Source organism: Macaca fascicularis, chromosome 2 (assembly GCF_037993035.2).
Source record: "Macaca fascicularis isolate 582-1 chromosome 2, T2T-MFA8v1.1".
Classification (NCBI taxonomy): domain Eukaryota; kingdom Metazoa; phylum Chordata; class Mammalia; order Primates; family Cercopithecidae; genus Macaca; species Macaca fascicularis.
The window spans coordinates 53,501,786-53,523,072 of record NC_088376.1 but is presented as its reverse complement, the minus strand read 5'-3'; the positions used below and the strand labels follow the sequence as shown (position 1 = coordinate 53,523,072).

Sequence of the window (21,287 nt, the reverse complement as noted above, 5' to 3'; positions counted from 1 at the left end):
CTTTAAAATGTAAGAGTTGCATATTAGAGAACATTTGGAACCCTTAGAAAATTAAAAGGAAGGGAAGAAAATTACCAAAAGTCTCAATCACTTCTCCCAAAACATTAATATTTCAATATTTTCTAGACTTGCACTGCCCAATATGGTAGCAATACTACATTTGGCTATTTAGATTTAAATTAAATTAAATTAAGAATGTAATTTCTCAGTCACACTAGCCATTCCACAAGTCTTAGGTAGCTACATGTAACTAGTGGCTACTGTACTGCAGTGATGATACAGAACATTTTTCTTGTAATCAAAAGTTATATTAGCACTGTTCTAGATGGTTTTCCTTGCATGGGTTTTTGTTAACATACTTATATCTCTTTTTTTAACTTAATTATTAAAACAAATTTTCCAAGACCAGGTACATTGGCTCACACCTTTAATCCCAGCACTTTGGGAAGCCAAAGCAGGCAGATTGCTGGAATCCAGAGGTTCAAGACCAGCCTGGACAACAAGACAAAACCCCATCTCTACAAAATATAGAAAAATTAGCTGTGCTTGACATGCACCTGTAGTCCCAGCTACTTGGTGGGCTGAGGCAGGAGGATCCCTTGAGCCTAGGGGCAGAGGTTGCAGTGAACCAAGTTTGTGCCACTGCACTCCAGCCTGGGTAACAGAGCAAGACCCTGTCTAAAAAAAAAAAAAATTCATAATATATAGCTTACATTAATATTATTTTAATAGCTATATAACTTATCATGTAGTTTAACCCATTTTTCTGTTCTTGGACATACTGATTCATAACAATTTTTTGCTATATAAATGCCATTTCTTTAAATATCCTTGTATGTAAGTACATTTCTATGTAAGTATAGTCCCTCAGAATAGACTTCTCAGAATTAAATTACTGAGACCTGGTTTGTTTATCTTGGGAGACATAGAATTTAAGGGGTGAACCAGGCAAACTGGCTTGCACCTGTAATCCCAGCTACTTAGGAGGCTAAGGTGGGAGGATCACTTGAGGCCAGGAGTTTGAAACTAGCCTGAGCAACATAGCAAAATCCCATCTCTAAAAAAATTTTCTTGGCTGGGTGTGTTGGCTCATGCCTGTAATCCTAGCACTTTGGGAGACCAAGGTGGGTGGACTGCCTGAGCTCAGGAGTTCGAGACCAGCCTGGGCAACATGGTGAAACTTCATCTCTACTAAAATACAAAAATTAGCTGGGCAAGGTGGTGGGCACCTGTAATCCCAGCTACTCAGGAGGCTGAGGCAGAGAATTGCTTAAACCTGGGAGGCAGAGGTTGCACTGAGCCGAGATCGCACCATTGTACTCCAGCCTGGGCAACGGAGCAGGACTCCATCTCAAAAAAAAAAAAAAAAAAAAAATTTTTAAATTAATTAGCTGGGCATGGCAGCACATGCCTGTAGGCCCACCTACTTGGGAGGTTGAGGCAGGAGAATCACCTGAGCTGAGGAGTTTGAGACAGCAGTGAGCTATGATCATGCATTCCAGCCTGGGTGACAGAGCAAGACCCACCTCAAAACAAACAAACAAAAAGAATGTAAGGGGTGTCAGTAAACCCAGGTGCCTGGCAGAAGTAAATCCAAACTATCTTTGGAGGAAGGTCACTAATTCAACCTTCAAATCACACCTACAAATTATTTTTCAAGTTCAGTTACCAGCATACAGTGAAAAATAACCAAGAACACAAGAAAACTTAACAATACAACTAAAAATCCAGAGGAATAATAATCAATAAGAAGAGACCTGAAAAGACTTTGGAAAATGAGGAAGTCTAACTGTGATCATGAAAATAAGAGATCAGCTTGAAGATATATGAAGGGAAGAGAAAACTATAAACTGATGTAGCAAATTTGAAATGGAAAAAAATGAACTGAAATGAAAATGAAAACTGCAACAACTGAAATGAAAAATACAACAAAAGAAATTAAAAACTTGAAAGATGAGAGCTGAAAGCAGGTTAGACTCCACTAAAGAAAGAACCAATGCCCAGGAAGAAAGGTTGAAAAGAAAAAATATCAAAATTCATTATGGGGATTAAAAAAAAAGGGCAAGAAACACAAGACAGAGTGTATGGTACAAAAATAAAATGAGAAGTCTAACATGCATTTATTCAAAATCCCAGAAAGAGAGAAAAAAAGATAATCAGGCAAAGCTAATATTTTAAAGATAATGGATGATAATTTTTCAAAACTGATAAAAGAGACCCATTGACAGGTTTAAGAATCCCAGTGATCTCAAGCAGTATGAGAAAAAAAAATTCTAGACATATTATAGTGAAACTGCAGAAAACTAAAGACCGAAAACAAAAACAAAAAAAAAAAAAAAAAAGGAAAGAAAGAATTCTTAGAAGTAACAGAGGAAAAAAAGTTCAGGTTACATTTAAAAGAAAACAGACTGGCAGATAACCTCCCAACAGCAACAATAGAGGCTCAAAGGCAATGGAATGTCTTCAGTGTGGTGAAAGAAAACAATGGCAATCTAGAATTCTATACCCAGTTAAAATGTATTTCAAGAAAGTGTAAGATAGGTCAGGTGCAGTGGCTCACACCTGTAATCCCAGCTCTCTAGGAGACCAAAGCAGGCAGACCACCTGAGGTAGGGAGTTTGAGACTAGCCTGGCCAACATGGTGAAACCCCATCTCTACTAAAAATACAAAGATTAGCCAGGCATAGTGGCACATGCCTGTAATCCCAGCTACTTAGGAGGCTGAGGCAGGAAAATCACTTGAACCCAGGAGGTGGAGGTTGCAGTGAGTCGAGATCTTACCACTGCACACCAGCCTGGGCAACAGAGCAAGACTCTGTCTCAAAAAAAAAAAAAAGAAAGTGTAAGGTAAAGATAAGAGGATCACTTTATAAGATAAAGATAAAGATGATCACTTTTTAATTGACAAAATTTCAATCCACCAGTAAGATATAGCATTACAAAATATATTGTCCATATTAGCACAGCCTCAAAAATATGTGAAGCAAAATTTCACAGAAGCAAAAGGAGAAATAAAGAAAACCATATTCATAATGAGATATTTTAGCCTACCTCTTCCTTTTTAGAGATGACACTCTTTGATCATTCTTTCCAGAGTGATCTATAGATCCAATATAATCTCAGATTCTAACAAGATTGCCTATGTGTGTGTATTGGGGGAAGGGAAGTCTTGACAAGTTGATTCTAAAATGTATGTGGAAATATAAAGAACCTAGAGTAACCACAACACTCTTGAAGAAGAAGAGGCTGAGGAGAGGAGGATGTGTTCTACTAGCTATTAAGATCTATTACAAGATATAGTAATTAAGCCAGTATAGTATTGGGGCAGGATAAACAAGGAAATCCATATGCATAATAGAGTCCAGAAACAGACTCATGCATACATGAATATCTGATTTATGATAGCAATGGCACTGCACATTGTGCAGGGGCTGGTTTTTATCTGCTTTTGTTCTTGTAGTAACATTTATTAAAAAAAAAAAAATTAAAATCAATATGTAATGTCAGATTTCTACCAGAAGGATTTTTATCAAGTTATACTTGCAAGGGTTAGGGACAATCTGTTAATAATTGCTAAGGGTTGTCTCCTGTTGTTGAAGCAGGGCCAAAATTTAAATTAATAAATGGTTTGTATGACTGTCTAGTAACCAGCTGATGTCCATTGTTGTCGTACTTGGGACTTTATGTCCAAAATAATTAAGTGTCTTTTCTTTTCTGTGGTGTACAGGTTGTCAGGAATGAGCTCTTGGAGAAGCATTACAAACATGGGAGCAAGTTTCTAACTTCATTTCCAGATGGGACAACACAAATATTGTATCCTCTTTCAACAAGTTATTTTTATTAGCTTTATTACTTCAAAAAAGAGAAAGGTAAAGGAAGGAAATACATGGCCGGGCGCAGCAGCTCACGCCTGTAATGCCAGCACAGTGGGAGGCCGAGGCGGGCAGATCACTTGAGCTCAGGAGGTTGAGACCAGCCTGGGCAACATGGCAAAACTCCGTCTCCACAAAATGTTAGCTGGGTGTGGTGGCACATGCCTGTAGTCTCAGCTACTCGGGAGCCTGAAGTAGGAGGATCACCTGGGCTCAGGAGGTAGAGCCTGCAGTGAACTGAGATTGTGCCACTGCACTCCACCATGGGCAATAAAGTGGGACCCTGTCTCAGAAAAACAAAAACAAAAACACAGAAAAAGATAAAGATCCAGCGTAATTGAAAAATAGAAATTTTAATTAAAAAGACAAATAAATAGAAAGATAAAAGGAAACTATAAAGAAACTATATTGGCTGAGCATGGTGGCTTATGCTTATAATCCCAGCACTTTGGGAGGCTGAGGCAGGAGGGTTACTTGAGCCCAGGAGTTTGAAATCAGCCTAAGCAGCATAGTGAGTTCCCATCTCTACAAAAAATAAGAAAATTAGCCAGATGTGGTGGTACACACCTGAAGTCCCAGCTACTCAGGAGGCTGAGGTGAAAGGATTGCTTGAGCCCGGGGAGTCAAGGCTGAGTGAGCCATGATCATGCCACTGCACTCCAGCCTAAATGACAGAGCAAGACCAAGAAAGAAAGACAGAAAGAGAGAGGAAAGAGAGAAAGAGAGAGAAAGAGAAAGAGGGAGGGAGGGAGGGAGGAAAGAAGGAAGGAAGGGAGGAAGGAAGGAAGGAAGGAAGGAAGGAAGGAAGGAAGGAAGGAAGGAAGGAAGGAAGGAAGGAAGGAAGGAAGGAAATAAGGAAGGAAGGAAATAAGAAACGAAGGAAATAAGGAAGGAAGGAAATAAGGAAGGAAGGAAATGAAGGAAGGAAGGAAGAAAGGAAGGAAGGAAGAAAATGAAGAAGGAAGGAAGGAAGGAAGGAAGGAAGGAAGGAAGGAAGGAAGGGAAATACTACCCTCAAATTCTACCACCTAGAGAAAAGCTGATAGCATTTTATTACTATTGTTTTTTTAAGACAGGGTCTCACTGTAAGGCCCAGGTTAGAGTGCAGTGGCACAATTATGACCCTCTGCAACCTCAACCTCCTGGGCTCAAGCAGTCCCCCCACCTCAGCATCCTAAGTAGCTGCGACCGCAGACATGCACCACTACACCTGGCTAATTTTTTTAATTTTTGGTAGAGATGGGGATCTCTCTATGTTGCCCAGGCTGGTCTTGAACTCCTGGGTGCAAGCAATCCTCCCGCCTCAGTCTCCTAAATGGCTGGGATTGCAGGTGTGAGCCACTGTGTCTAGCCAGCATTTAAAAATAAATGGTTTTTGTTTTTCTTTTTTTTTTTTTTTTGGCTATTCTGAATGCACTTCCTATGGGGTAGCTCTGCTCTGCAAAGAGCAGTTAAAAAAAAAAAAAAAGAGAAAAATAAATGAATAAACATAAAAATATGTGGTTTTTGTTTGTGTGTTTTTTGAGACATAGTCTCACCCAGGCTATAGTGCAGTAGTGGGATCTTGGCTCACTGCAACCTTCACCTCCTAGGTTCAAGCAATTTTCCTGCCTCAGCCTCCCGAGTAGCTGGGATTACAGGCACATGCTGCCATGCCCAGCTAACTTTTATATTTTTAGTAGAGACAGGGTTTCACTATGTTCCCCAGGCTGGTCTTGAACTCTTGACTTCATGTGATCTGCTCGCCTTGGCCTCCAAAAGTGCTGGGATTACAGGCGTGAGCCACCACACCTGGCCCATGGGGTTTTAAAAAATATTTTCTCTATCTATGAGCATGTATATATATAAATTGATTCTTTAACTGTTTATTCATATTTTCTAACTGACTCCTTTACATAATGAAATTATACAATAATGTTATAAATATATGATAATGCAATAAATATAAAGATACAACACCATTTTTCCCCAAAAAACAGGTAGCAACACCATTTTATAACCACATAGTACTTTATTATATAGATGTACTACAATTCATTTAACCTATCCGCTATTACTGAACAAAGGTGGTTTCACAATTTTTGCTATTATACACAACAGCTAAATAAACAGCTTTGTGCATACTTTGTGGCATAGTCACCACTTACTTTCTTGAATTATATACCTAGGGGTTGAGGCTGGGCATGGTGACCCATGCCTATAATCCCAGCCCTTTGAGAGGCCACAGTGGGCAGATCGCTTGAGCTCAGCAGTTTGAGATCAGCCTGGGCAACATGGGAAAGCCTGTGTCTACAAAAACAATACAAAAATGAGCCAGGTGTCATGGTGTGCACCTGTAGTTCCAGCTACCTGGAAGGCTGAGGTGGGAGGATTGTCTGAGCCAGAGAGGTTGAGGCTGCAGTGAGCTGTGATCGTGCCACTGCACTCCAACCTGGGCAACACAGCAAGACCCTATCTCAAAAAATTAAATAAATAAATATATATATAAACAAACAAACATATAGGGGTAGAAATTCTAGATGAATAATTTGGATATTTTAAAGCTTTGATAGATTTTGCCATCCCTCCATCCCAGAAAATGTATACTAGTTTACACACCCATGAGCAGCAGAAAATTTTTAATACCAAAATTCAGTATCTATTTCATAGAACACCAAGTTGTTGATCGCTTGGACTTTCTGCCTGATGGCCAGGTCATTCATTTAATATTTACACTTTCTGAGCTGTTCAGATCCTCATAATATCTGAGGAAAGTAAAAACAAAAAGCAAAAAAATGAGGCGGCCTTTTCATGAACTGAGAGCCTCCCCTTGTAGAAGAAAGTCATTTTTAGTTATCGTTTCCGAAGTGTTTACTTAAACCCCAATAATAAGCCAGAAAAATGACTTTCACAGCATAGGAAGCATAATGAAGTTTTAGTTCCCTAGACCCTATGAGAGTGTGTAGGTTTTGTTTTAATTACATCAATAAATTTTAAATAATTTACCTGGCCTAAAAATTTTTTTAAAGTTTTTAGAGACAGAGCCCTGCTATGTTGCCTAGGCTGGCCTCAAACTCCTGGGCTCAAGTGACCCTCCCACCTCAGTCTCTCCAGCAGCTGGGACTACAGGCTGTGTCTGTATAAAAACCATATAAAAATATATGGTTTTCCAACTTTTGTTATTAATCATTTCATGCCCTGACTTTATTCCTCTTAGCTTTCTTGAAGGCTGTGACTGATCTGCAAAATGATTTAGAATCAATCTTGTGTTTATTTCTGGACTTCTAATGAGCCTGGATATGGAAATGAGTATTAACAGTTAGTGAATTATCCTCAGTATATTTTATTACTTTTGATGCTATTGAAAATAGAATTGCCTTCTTAATCTCATTTTTAGAATATCCACTGCTAGTGTATAGAAATACAATTTGTTTTTGTATATTGATCTTGTAGCTTACAACCCTGCTAAACTCATTTACTGGTTTTAATACATTATCTTATGAATTCCTTAGGATTTTCTATATACAAGAACATGTCATCTGCTAATAGGTACAGTTTTACTTCCCTTTCCAATCTGGATGCTTTTCATTTCCTTTTTTTTCCCCCCAAACTTCCATGGCTAGAACATCTTTTTTTTTTTTTTTTTTTTTTTGAGATGGAGTCTTGCTCTCTCGCCCAGGCTGGAGTGCAGTGGCACAATCTTGGCTCACTGCAACCTCCACCTCCCAGGTTCAAGCAATTCTCCTGCCTCAGCCTCCTGAGTAGCTGGGACTATAGGCACACACCACCATGCCTGGCTAATTTTGTAATTTTAATAGAGATGGGGTTTCACCATGTTCACCAGGATGATCTCAATCTCCTGACCTCGTGATCCACCCTCCTCATCCTCCCAAAGTGCTGAGATTACAGGCGTGAGCCACCGCGTCCGGCCAGAACATCTATTTATAGTGCAATGTTGAATAGAAGTAGTAACAGTAGACATTTTTGTTTAGTTTCTCATCTTACAAAGAAAGCACTAAGTCTTTCACCATTAAGTATGGTTTTAATTGTGGGGGTTTTTTTAATTAAAATATCAAAATTCTAAAGATGAAAAAATAAATTGTTTTGTAGAGACAGGATCTTACTATATTGCCCAGGCTGGTCTCAAACTCCTGGGCTTCAACAATCCTCCTGCCTTGGCCTCCCTAAGTGCTGGAATTACAGGCATGAGCCACCATGCCCAGCCCAGCTGTGGGCTTTTTGTAGATACTCTTTACCAGGTTGAGGACATTCATTTCTATTTGAAATCCATTGAGTTTTCTTATTATTAAGAGGGTTGAAACTTGTCAAATGCTTTTTCTGTGTCGTTGAGATGACCATGTGTTTTTTGCTCTCTATTCTATTAAGATGGTATATTAAGTTATTTTCAGATGTTAAACCAAACTTGCATATCTGGGGTAAACCCTACTTCATCATGGTGCATAATCCTTTTTATATTGTGACAGTTCATTTGCAAGTTTTTTGTTGAGTATTCTTGCATCCCATCAGTATATTCTGATCCACATAAAAAGCATAACATTTTTTGTATTAATATAGTACCTCCCATTTTCAGAATGCTTTATCATTTCAGAGTGCTCTCATAAATTGAATTTGTTCCCAGAATAGTCAAGGAGCATTAGAACAATTTATATGACCTTATCTGATCTCAGCTATCCATCTGGAAACCTAGCCATCATTCGAGTGCCCAACAAGGTAAATGGTTTCACTTGTATAGTCCAAGAAGATACGCCCACTAACCCTGCTATCCTGGCAGTGCTGGATTCCTCTGGCAGAAGTTCCTGCTATCATCCCAATGGAAATGTCTGGTAAGCTTCTAGGTTCCTGCTGCTGCCATTTTGTGGCTTTCGTTCTGGGAAATTTTGTTTTTTTCTTTTTAAATGATAAGAATGGGTTTAAGAAGATTTATTTAAGTTAGTGGTCTTAAATGGTAATGTTCAACTCAGGGTCATTTTTGGTTTACACCATTCCATATGCTTCTCAGTGGAAAAATCCCAAGCAACTATAAAAATAAAGCTCATCGTATTATTTCTATATGTAGTAAGAATATATGAACTATATAATTACAACATAGAAAAAAACTTGATAAATGATATGGTAACTCTAAAGATGTGGGATGTTAACTGAGGCAGTCTCTAGAGCCTATGCCATTCTGCTTCATCTGTGTAAACAACTTGTCAATAGACAGTTGATGCACTATGTTGTTATTGTTTGAGATACATTCCTAGCTAGTAAGCGTCCTATAGCCACAAGCAAGAACAATAACATACAGACAAAATATCCGGAGCAATGAAGATCCTGGTCCCAATTTAACCTACTATGTATAATTATGTGACTTCATATGATTTCATTTAGCCTGACAAAGTGAAATTTGGGTTCTAACTTCAAAACAGTTTAAACTTTTTGAACTTTTCAGAAACAGGTCTTTTCCTTTAAGTTATATACAGGTATAACAATCTCATCTCAGGAACTTCTGCCAATAATTGGCGAAGTTTATACTTCTAGTCTTGAGAAAGTTAGGATACCGAGCTATTTGTGTTTTTTGTCTACAGCAGCAGTCAATTCATTACCACCATGTATATTGGAAAATTTCTATGTATCTTTCAGGATTCTATAGCAATTCTATGTTACCTCTGATGGTAATTGATATTAATTGTCACCAATATTCGTTGGTTTCTAGACTGGAAACCCATAGGTTCTTCCAGATTGGTTTTATGAAGCCATTGCCCCGTGAACTGAACTCTCAGGCACCCTGAGATGGCTCCTTGATACTCTCATAGCCCTATCTCTGCCTCTTGTGTAGTAAGTCCATTTCCCTTACCGGACTGACATTCCTTCAGGGCACATCCTGAATCTTTGCTACTACATAGCAGTATATCTGTACATAGTGTAGACTCAAAGAGTGCTTACTAAATAAACAAGGGACTAACTTATCCAGAAAATTTTAGCTAGATAATTATTTTCACCCAGATTTCAAGATAAAACTAAATCTTCCCTTCCCAGACACAATAAGATAATCACCTCGGTTTCTCATTTGTGCTTTTGTTATTAGATTACTACCACTGATCAATACTGGGGACATGAGATGTTAGCTAGGGGTCCCCATAGCCAAGTCATCTAGTTTTAAAAAAATAATTCATTCTTAAATTAAGCCAACTTTCTGAGTACTCAGAACTATATCTGTTCTCTCTCCTCAAGGTGGGGATGGTAAGAGGGTATGAGAAGGAGATAACTGAATAGAATGGCACAGCGATTAGTACTGCCAGATCTCAGATGGTGAGGGGCTAAAAGTGATGTTGTAAAATGTAAGGCATTCATGGTCTGAAGAGATAGGGTCACCTAGTGGGTCTAAGGTGTCCACCTTTGCTCTGTCACAGACCTCTTCTCCACTGCAGTGATCACAGAGCTGTTCCCTGAGCCTCTGCCGCCACACTCAGCCATGACGGCAGGACTCGTGGAAGGACTCCTAGCTCCTCATTGGGCATTGCCAGAAAACAGCTCTCTTGTACTGAGGTCGACACAGTCTTCCCCAGAATTTACAGCCACAAGTCTTTATTTTGGTGTGGTGAAAATCTAAGCATTGGTCTTTCCTCCTCTTTCAGGATTAATCTACTCTTCTTCTGTATCTTATTTTCTCCAGACTAAACCTTCCCTGCTCCCTCTTCATCCTTCCAGACTCCTTCATCCCAGGTTGATCCTTTGGGCCCATTTTAGTTTATCAGTATGAACTCAAATGGGATACAGTACTTCAAATTAGTGTAGAATTTAGTCATAGTATTATCACTCCTAAGATGACCTGAAGTTTCCACCACTCATGCTAATTGCTGGCATAAACTGTTAGTCCCCTTGGCTAGCAAGTAACAAGGATAATTCCAGTATTTTATTACAGTGTTACTGTTTATGATTTTTACATTTCCTTCCTGCCCAGGGTATACATCAATATATTGGGAGGTCAATATTCAGATCAAGCCGGCAACAGAATAAGGGCTTGGAATTGGTCAAATTCCATCACTTCCTCACCCTTTGTTTCATTTAAACCTGTCTTTCTGGCTTTGAACCGTTATATTGGAGTCCGCATCTTAGAACAAGACAAGATTTCTATAACTTTTCTAGCAATGGGTCAACAGGCAAGAATCAGTGTTGGAACCAAAGTGAAGGTAGGTACATTTTTAAAAACAGTTTAAAGCATTTAGAATAATAATAAGAGTAAAATAACTTTTGTTAGTATTATTACTGATAGATTACACTAGTGCATAATCTACTGTCCACTAGGATTTTGGAATTCAATGGAAAAACATGTAGTGAAAGCTTCATATGGAATTGAGGCAGCTTTATTGTTTCTTACTCTGAAACTCCTTTAAGTTCAGACTCAGATCCAAGTAACACTTATTGCATGTTTGCTCTGTGCCTGAGTAGTGCTGCTTTGGGGGTTTTGTTTAAAGATTTCATGTTGTGTTTGTTTTTCTCCCTGCCATGGTAGAAAGGCTTGGGCTGCGTCAGGAGACCTGAGTTTGAATCACGTTCAAGACCAATCATAAGCCCCATTTCCTTGGAGACACTTCCCAGACCTCCAAGTCCTTCACCCAGTCAGCCTCAACCACATCCTTCTATGGGTTTTCTGTGTACTTACCTCTATCCCCGTGCTTGCTGAACAGTGCTGCCTTTCCTACTGGATGGCAATCTCCTGAAAGGAAGAATCTCTATCTGATTGACTTCTGTAACTCCAGTGCCTCTCCCAGGGCACAGCCCTGAGTACATTCTCAGTGACCAGCCATAATGCATGATGGTTAAGAACATGGAATTCAGGTTGCAGATTCTCTGTAGTTTCAAACCTTAACTCTGCCACTTGACTGAGTGAACTTGAACTTCAGTTCCTTATCCATAAAATGGAATTGTGATTCCGACCTTACAGATTACTGTGAAGATTTGATGAGAATGCAAAGTACTAAGGGTAGTACTTGGCACTAAATAAAATAATATAGATGTAGAGATGGATACAAATAGAGATGGATGTATAGCTATATACATAAATAACACATATGGTGTGTGACTTCGAACAGGTCCCTTAAACTTCAAGGACCTTTGTTCCATTGATTTTTTTTTCTTTTTCTTTTTTTTTCTTTTTTTTTTTTTTTGAGATGGAGCCTCACTCTGTCTTCCAGGCTGGAGTGCAGTGGCGCGATCTCGGCTCACTGCAACCCCTGCCTCCTGGGTTCAAGCAATTCTTTCTGCCTCACCCTCCTGAGTAGCTGGGACTACAGGCGCCTGCCACCACGCCTGGCTAATTTTTGTATTTTTAGTAGAGACGGGGTTTCACCATGTTGGCCAGGCTGATCTCGAACTCCTGACCTCAGATAATCCGCCTGCCTCAACCTCTGAAAGTGCAGGGATTACAGGCATGAGCCACCACGCCTGGCCCATTTCATCGATTTTTTTCTTTCTTTTTTTTTTTTTTTTTGAGATGCAGTCTTTCTGTGTCACCAGGCTGGAGTGCAGTGGTGGGATCTTGGCTCACTGCAACATCCACCTCCCAGGTTCAAACGATTCTTCTGTCTCAGCCTCCCAAGTAGCTGGGACTACAGGCACGCCACCGCGCAAGACCTGTTTCATTGATTTTTAAAGGAACACATAACTCCAAACTTCAAAGGTGCCTTCAACTTTTAAGTATGTGGAAATAGAATCTCAATATTCAACACAGGAAGGAATATCTCATGACCACCAAACAAAGGGGAGATTGCAGATTCAGGCAACACAGAGCGAGGGTCTACAATGTGCTAAGCACTATTCCAGTTACTTTCAGTGAGTCTGGAAACTGTAGTCAAATTTTTAGGCTCCAGACAAACTTCTTTCTTGGTTAGAAATCTTCAGTATCGCCTCCTTTTGTTACATTACATCCATAGTAAATACATTTTTACCCAAAATATAAAGATACTTCTTTCTCCCCTCTCTTTCTCCCCCTACTTCCTTCCCCCACTCCCCCACCTCCCTTCCTCTCCCCACTTAGAAATTAATTTTAATCAAAAAAGAATCATTTTGATGCAAAAGGAAGAGTTCATTATTGAAGTTTTTTACTTTTCTCATTGTTCTCACAATCACCCTTTAGGTTTTTTTTTTTTTTTTAATTACAAGTGACTTGTGAATATATTTTTATATTTAAAGATTTAAACAATACAGAAATAAACATAATTTTTTTAAAAAATGAGAATTCCATTCATTTCTTCTTCTATTCTAACTCTCTTCCCCAAAGTAATCACCACCCAAAATTTAGTGTGTCCCTTCCTCCTTACTATGTATTTATAAATTATTTTATACATCTTTTTTTTTTTCAGATGGAATCTCGCTCTGTTTCCCAGACTGGAGTGCAGTGGCATGATCTTGGCTCACTGCAATCTCCGCCTCCCAGGTTCAAGCGATTCTAGTACCTCAGCCTCCTGAGTAGCTGGGGCTACAGGCGCACACCACCACACTCAGCTAATTTTGTATTTTTAGTGAAGGCAGGGTTTCACCATGTTGGCCAAGCTGGTCTCAAACTCCTGACCTCAGGTGATCTGCCCACCTGGGCCTCCCAAAGTGCCGAGATTATAGGCGTGAGCCACCACACCCAGCCTATTTTATACATCTTTTTTAAAACATAAAATCTAGATGATGTACATATTGTATTGTTGGAGGGGGTTCCTATTTGTTTTTGTTTCCCACTTATTAAGTATTGAAGATTTTTTTGTGTCTACATTTTGAAGAATATTGAATTTAATATAAATATTAAATTTATATGAACTTTAATGATTTCTCAGTGGCATTAAACACTGATGATCTCTTCTTCCTGGAATCATTTCTTCCCTTGCTTCCAAGGCTATTCTCCCCTGATTTTCCTTGTACCTCACAAGCTGTTTCTTCTCATTTTTCTGGCCTGATTACTGTTCATCTCCCCTTTTTCTAAATATTGGAGGAACCCAGAGCTTGTCCTTGGGTTGTCTTTTCTCTATACTCACTCCTCAGATTATCTCGAGTTTCACTTCCTTAAATATCATCTGCATGCTAATAGCCCTTTAATTTGTATCTTCAGGTAGATCTCATATGAACTCGAGACTTGCAAGTCTCTGATTCCAATTCAACATACCCATGTGGATTTCTAAGAGGGCATTAAAAACTTAACACAGGCCAGGCACGGTGGCTCATGCCTGTAATCCCAGCACTTTAGGAGGCCGTGACGGGAGCATTACTTGAGCCCAGGAGTGTGAGACCAACTTGGGCAACACAATGAGACCCGATCTCTATGAAAGTTGTTTTTTAAATTCTCCAGACATGGTGGCGCATGCCTGTGGTCCCAGCTATTTGGGAGGCTAAGGTGAAAGGACAGCTTGAGCCCACGGTTGGCGGGGTGGAGGACAGGGGGTTCAAGGCTGCATGAGCCGTGATTGTGCCACTGCACTCCAGCCTGGGTGACAGAGCAAGACCCTGTTAGGAAGAAAAGAAAAAACAACACAGCAGAATTTGATTTCAACACATGATCCAACCTCAGTCCTCTCCATCTCAGAAAATGGCAACTACATTCTTTCACTTGTTCAGGACAAAAACTCGGGAGTAGTTTCACAACTCTAAATACTCTGTTTCACAGTCCCGTACCAACTCATCTGTAAACTCTGCCTCCAAAATACCTCCAGAATCTCACACTTCTCACATTTTCCAGTGCTATCATTCTTGTCTGCCTCTTTACCTGATCCATCTCTTGCTTGATTATTGCAATAGCCTCCTAATAAGTCTCCCTGCTTCTGGTCTTCCCAAAGTTCATTCTAACACAATATTTGGAATGATACTTTGAAAACATAAGTCTGGTCAGAACTATCCGGGGACTTCTAATTTTACTTGAGTGAAAGCCAAGGCCCTATAAAGGCTTGCAATGCAGTACACAATCTGGACCTCTGTCTTCGAATAGTCTCTCTCTATTACCTTATCTCATTCACTACTCCAGCCATACTGGCCTTTTTGCTATTCCTTGAAAATACCAGGCATGCTCCTGTCACAGGGTCTTTGCATTTGCTATCCCCTCAACCTAAAATGTTTTCCCCCCATTTAGCATGTGGCTGTTCCCTCACTTCCTTCAGGTTTCTGCACACAGAGTCCTTTCCTGAGCAATCTATCAAAACCAGCCACACCTACCCCCACCTTCTCCCTAGCACTCTGAGTGCCTCTTTGGTCATTTGCCACAAGTTTTAATATATAGTGCTGTCATTTTCTTTCACTTCTAAATAATTTAGAATACCTATTTTGACTTCAATGCAGTAGTCACTGAATTTTCAAATAGATCAAAAGATTTACCCCTTTCTTGTTCCTTTCAAAATGGTCAGGAAATATGACCTGCAGTTTTTTTCTTCTTGTTTAGAATGTATTGATATTTTCTTAGTGGTTGGTTGCATAATTTTTATATAAGTGTTCCATGTATATTTAACCAAAATGTTGTATAGTTTATTGGTACAAAATTCTATGTCTAGTTGTTCTAGTCACACCTCCCTCTCTATCCTTTTATTTTTATGTCATTGGGTTTACTTCTGAGAAATGTATGAAAGTTTCCCAAAATGATTGTGAATTTCTTCCTTGTTCTTAGTGTTTCAATCAGCTTTTGCTGTATATATTTTGAAGCTCTGCGATCAGGAAATTAAAGACGCTGACTCTCTTCTTTGTGAGTTGTACCTTTCGCCCAGGCCGGCTCATTCTTTCTCCTCACTCGTTCGCTCTTCAGCTGTTCCCGTTTTGTGCCCTAGTGTATTAGTGAGAGTTTTGTTTTTATTTTGACAATAAAAGTAGTAATATTATCAACATATGTTATTCCTAATTTCCTTTTTAGTGGCCTTTACCTTAAGTGCTGTTCCATCTGATGTTAAATTCTTACACTTACTTTCTCTTTGTTAGCATTTGTCTGGTATTTTTTCATCCTTTGATTTTCAACCTTTGTCATGTAGTTTTGAGTTACATGTTCAAATCAAATATAGTTGGATTTTGTTGCTTTCCTCAACCTAATAGACTCAGTGGGTTTTTTGTTTGTTTGTTTTTAGAGACAGGGTTTTGCTCTGTCACCCAGGCTGGAGTGTAGTGGTGTGACCATAGCTCACTGTAACTGCAAACTTCTGGGTTCAAGCTGTCATACTGCCTCAGCCTCCCAAGTAGCTAGGACTACAGGCATGCACCACCATGCCCAGCTAACAGACTCAGTCTTTTAATACACTATATTTCAATGGTTAGTTTAAAATTAACGTATCTTTTATAATATGCATAAAATTAATTTCCAAATCCTCTAGTTGTTTTTCTTCCTTAACAACATTCTCTCAAGTCCCTAAGAAAATATTAACCATTTAAATATGGATAAATTTCCTAAAGTCTTTCTCTATCTCCTAATTCTTTTTCCTTGAGTATAAGTTGGTATATTTCCTTGAGTATAAGCTGATAGGTAAATCTGGTGCCTCTCTTTAGTGGCGTCAAATATTAGGTGATTCTCAGTCGTGCGTTCAATTTGGATTTGAGAATTCCTGTTTCCCTGTTCTGCTTACTAAAGTTTGCTTCAGATAATTGTGGAGACAATTTGTGCTGCTAAGGGGTAGAAAGCTAGCGCTAGTGCCCGCTGCCAGCCTCAGCCCATGGGCACCAGTACTCAACATAAAGGAAAAGGTGAGGGGCCCACCTCCCAATTGATCAGCCTAACGTTTACCTCAGAGCCCCTCCTGCTTCCCATTTCTGTTGCGTTTGAGCTCAGAGTATATGTGTTTTTGCTTAGTGGTTTCATGTGGTCATTTCTCTCTATATACACATGGTCTCATCGCTTTTTGATTTTCAGGAATTCCTTAAAATTATCCTGCCAATGAAATCGTTCTTATTCCAACCCCGCTGGAAACAAAGGGGGAAAAAAGAAATCTTTCTTATTAGAGCCATCGTTGACTTAATCTGTAAAAAAGTTTTCTGTCGTTGTATGATATTTGGGGTAAAAGATTCTGACCTATTCTTTGTTGTTTGTCCATCTCATACATTTTCCATCCTCCATTTCTTCCTTTCTATGGAAGAAGGAGTGAAATACAGAAATGATACTGTAAGTATCATCTTTTGCAGGTAAGTGGTCACTCAGCTTGCAGAGGGTGGTAGTTCTGCTTGCATTTAACCTGCCCCAGAGAGGCTAAATGCCCCTCCTAGGCTGGCCTTGAAGCTACAGACTGAAAACACCTCAGGCAAGACTGTCCTGGCAAATCCATTCAGTTTCTGCAGCTGCAGGAAGACAACACCCGCCTTGAATCGTCAAAAGCTGTGAGGGAGTAGGGAGAGCAGAGGCCAAAGAAGAGTAATGGAGAGGCTAATTTGGAATGGCCTCCTGGAGGTTGGGGCACATTTAGGAGCAGGAAAGGGAGTTTTCGTTTTTCCCAGTCCTACCCTCTCTGAGGAAAACTGCTCTTCTCAGTGCCTTCCCAGTGAGCACCCAGCCTTCAGACCAGCACTCACCCTACCTCCCCCACTGGGCACTTTCCAGGCAAGGGACTGTGTCTGAGGCATCTTTGTGATCCCCTCAGTAGTTGCTGGTTAAACTACATGAATAAATTATAAGCTTTTGAAGGTATCCATATTCCATTTGGTCTCTCAAGTCTCCACAGCGTTTCAACTCTTTCCTCACTCAGATTAGAATAACACCACCGCCCCTGCTTACGGATGAATTAGAGTGGACCGTCATCAGGGAATCCAACCCCACATAAGTGCCATGACTCAGCTCCTCCCACCTCCCCAGTTTCACTGCTGGACTCTGAGTTTCCTTCTCTTTCTCTTTGCTGAAAAGCTACCAAACCCTGAGGAGATTCCAGTCCTCCGATATGTGAGTGGAGATGACCTTCTTCTGCTGGCCAGTTTAATAAAGATCCGTCGCCTGTTTCATAAACTTGAAGGATGTGTGAATTTTCCCTCAAGCCAAGTTTGGGAAAAATTAAAGCAACCTTCCTACCTTTCTTCACTTGCTCTAAAACTAATTGCCCTCTGTCACAGTTCTGGTATAAAGCAAGATACAATGAAGACAATAAGAAATATAATAAATGAAGAAATTTAACTAAGAATGATGGTGCTTTCATTTGTTTTGTTGAGGTTTTTTTGGTTGAGGTTTATTTGGGTGAAGGATCGGGAGTGTGATGGCTAATATCAATCAAGGGTCAGCTTGATTGGATTGAAGGATGCAAAGTATTGTTCCTGGGTGTGTCTGTGTGGGTGTTGCCAAAGGAGATTAACATTTGCGTCAGTGGACTGGGAGAGGCAGACCCACCCTCAATCTGTGTGGGCACCATCTAATCAGCTGCCAGCACAGCTAGGATAAAGCAGGCAGAAGAAGGTGGAACGAGCAGACTTGCCGAGTCTTCCAGCTTTCAGCTTTCTCCTGTTCTGGATGCTTCTGACCTCGAACATCAGACTCCAAGTTCCTCAGCTTTTGGACTCTTGGACTTACACCAGTGGTTTGCCAGGGGCTCTTGGGCCTTTGGCCACAGACTGAAGGCTGCACTGTTGGCTTCCCTACTTTTGAGATTTGGGGAGTCAGACTCTCTTCCTTGCTCCTCAGCTTGCAGAAGGCCTAGTTTGGAACTTCACCTTGTGATGGTGTAAGTCAATACTCTTTAATAAACTCACCTTCATATATACATCTATGCTAGTAGTTCTGTCCCTCTAGAGACCCCTCGACTAATACAGGTAGGAGTCCAAAAAAGTGTACAAAATGACTAAAATACCAAGAAATATGCTATATTATCAATTTAGAACAAATTCTGAGCATTACTGGTTTACATTCTTTTTTTTTTTTTTTTTTTTTTTTTTAAGAGATGGGGTCCCACTGTTGAAGTGGCATCATTTTCTGGGGTGATACCCAAGGTTCATTGCCTCATGCCAGGAAAATTAAACACACAGACAGACACAAGGAGCGAATTTAAGAGCAGAGGTTTAGGCCGGGTGCCCGTGGCTCACACCTGTAATCCCAGCACTTTGGGAGGCCGAGGTGGGCAGATCACAAGGTCAGGAATTTGAGACCAGCCTGGCCAATATGGTGAAACCCCATCTCTACTAAAAATACAAAAATGAACCGGGCATGGTGGCACACACCTGTAGTCCCAGCTACTCGGGAGGCTGAGGCAGGAGAATCGCTTGAACAAGAGGCAGAGGTTGCAATGAGCTGAGATCGCGCCACTGCACTCCAGTCTGAGCGACAGAGCGAGACTCCATGTCAAAAGAGTAGCGGTTTAATAGGCAAAAGAAAGACAAAGTAGAAAAGCTGTCTACTGGGAGAGAGAAAGGAGCCCAAATCGGACTTCTGGCACGGAATTTTATAGACAGGATTGAGGAGGCGGTGTCTGATTTACATAGGGCCCATAGATTGGTTGGACTAGGTGTGACATTTACATAATACACAAGGAAACTGGCTGCCCCACCCTAATCATTATGCAAATGATGTCTTTGCCTGGCAGGCACAAAGTTGCCTGCTTTTTTTTTTTTGACACAGAGTCTCACTCTGTCACCCAGGCTGGAGTGCAGTGGCGCGATCTCAGCTCACCACCAGCTCTGCCTCGCGGGTTCACGCCATTCCCCTGCCTCAGCCTCCTGAGCAGCTGGGGCTACAGGTGCCCACCACCGTGCGACTAATTTTTTGTATTTTTAGTAGAGACAGGATTTTACTGTGGTCTTGATCTCCTGACCTCGTGATCCGCCGGCCTTGGTCTCCCAAAGTGCTGGAATTACAGACGTGAGCCACCTGGCCGGCTTGCCTGCTTCTTAAGGTACACGTGGCTGGCAAAGAGAAGGGAAGATGGAGCCACCATTTTGAACATGCCTAGTCCCAGGTAGCCTTTTCCTATTGGCACAGCTGCCAGTATTCACCCATGCAGGCTTCCAGTTTGCTTGTCTATGTTTGCAGCTCAATTTTACAGACTGCTCTTTGTTAGAAAAGAAAATGATTTGGGGGCTGCTTTTCATTAAAAGGAAAACCTTACTGAGGACATCATTACCCTCATTATTTGCCTAAGTAATTCCTTTTTAACTCCTATATCACTGTGTTGCCCAGGCTAGTCTTGAACTCCTGGGCTCAAGCAATCCTCCCAACATGGCCTCTCAAAGTGCTGAAATTACAGATGAGCCACCTCAGCCTAATAACTCAAGAATGCCTTTTATTATTATTATTATTTTGAGACAGAGATTTGCTGTGGCACCCAGTCTGGAGTGCAGGGGCTCACTGCTAACTGCAGCTTTGACCTCCTGAGCTCAAGTGATCCTACCACCTCAGCCAGTTCAATGATAGGGTTGCTTTAGAACAGAAAGCAAAGTTGAGAGTCGGAGGTGGAGGACCCTCAAGACATAGAAGTGTGCCAGAACTCTGTAGCTCCTGCACTTCCTGGGACTTACTTCTCAACTCTTTGTTCTTTGGGAGAGGGTGAAATGTAGTTTCAGGGGACACCCCTTACACTGAATTCCAAATTTGGTGCTAGTGTGGAACAAGAGGGATTAGGCCTACCCACCGTTCACGACTTAGTGTCAAATTATATTGTTTCCCTGCTAAGAGCTACCAGAGGAAATAGAAGAGGGAATGGAAAGGAAAGGAGCAAGTGGAAGCATAGAGTATTCCAGGGAGGCTGAGTAACTGGGAGATAGGGGGTCTGGTTCTTGCTATTAATCCATTAACTTCCCTTTTTTTCTTTTCCTGCCTTTAGTTAGCCTTCTTTCTAGGAATTTTGTTAATACTGAGGATTCTGTTTTATTTTATTTTTTATTTTCACTCTTGCCATTCCCCACACTATCTTTGTGAAAAAGAGGTTCCTAGATTCACATCTTAATCTACATTAAAGTCTTTCTCTTTTTCTTTTTTCATTTTGCCTTTAGCCTCTTCCTTTTCATTGAAGAGTAAACTTTTAGTTTCTATCAAGTGAGATATTAAAATAATTGAGCTAAAATGTATCAGAATAGCACCAAAAATCTGCACATAACGGCAAATCGCAACAAAGCCCTAAATGAAATCTGTTATTGTACATCATTTAAAAAAAACACTTTTGGGATGCTGAGCCTCAAAGGCCTTAATTGGCTGAGATTAGCAGGATAATGGGACAGCGTCTTTTACCATGTTGCTTCATGTCTAATGCCAGAATGTTATTTACTTTACTAAATGATAATGACATGTAACAAGGGTGTGAAACAAAATAAAAATATCAGGACTCCAAACTCACTATGCCAAAGGAAAAAGTCGAGCTTGAGAACTAAGTCACACAAAACTGCTTTCTATTTTGTTCCTAATTAGATAGCTACAAAGAGAAAAAGCTACATACTTCCCTCACAGTTTACTCAAAAGGAAATTCTTTCTGGGGCCCCAATATCTTTACCCTAAAACAGCTTCATTGAATGTTAACCTGACAA

At 40.3% G+C, this 21,287-nt stretch overlaps 1 protein-coding gene across 1 annotated transcript in view; it reads left to right on the top strand.

The window, feature by feature from the left end:
• ERICH6 (glutamate rich 6) overlaps positions 1 to 18,536 on the top strand; it is a 46,383-nt gene extending 27,847 nt beyond the window's left edge. The window contains exons 11-14 of the mRNA XM_005546093.5: positions 3,728 to 3,813; positions 8,540 to 8,695; positions 10,816 to 11,044; positions 17,695 to 18,536. Of these exons, the coding sequence (XP_005546150.3) occupies positions 3,728 to 3,813; positions 8,540 to 8,695; positions 10,816 to 11,044; positions 17,695 to 17,958 (735 nt within the window). The 3' untranslated portion in view covers positions 17,959 to 18,536. The remainder of the gene's footprint in view (positions 1 to 3,727; positions 3,814 to 8,539; positions 8,696 to 10,815; positions 11,045 to 17,694) is intronic.
• Positions 18,537 to 21,287: the final 2,751 nt, after the last annotated feature.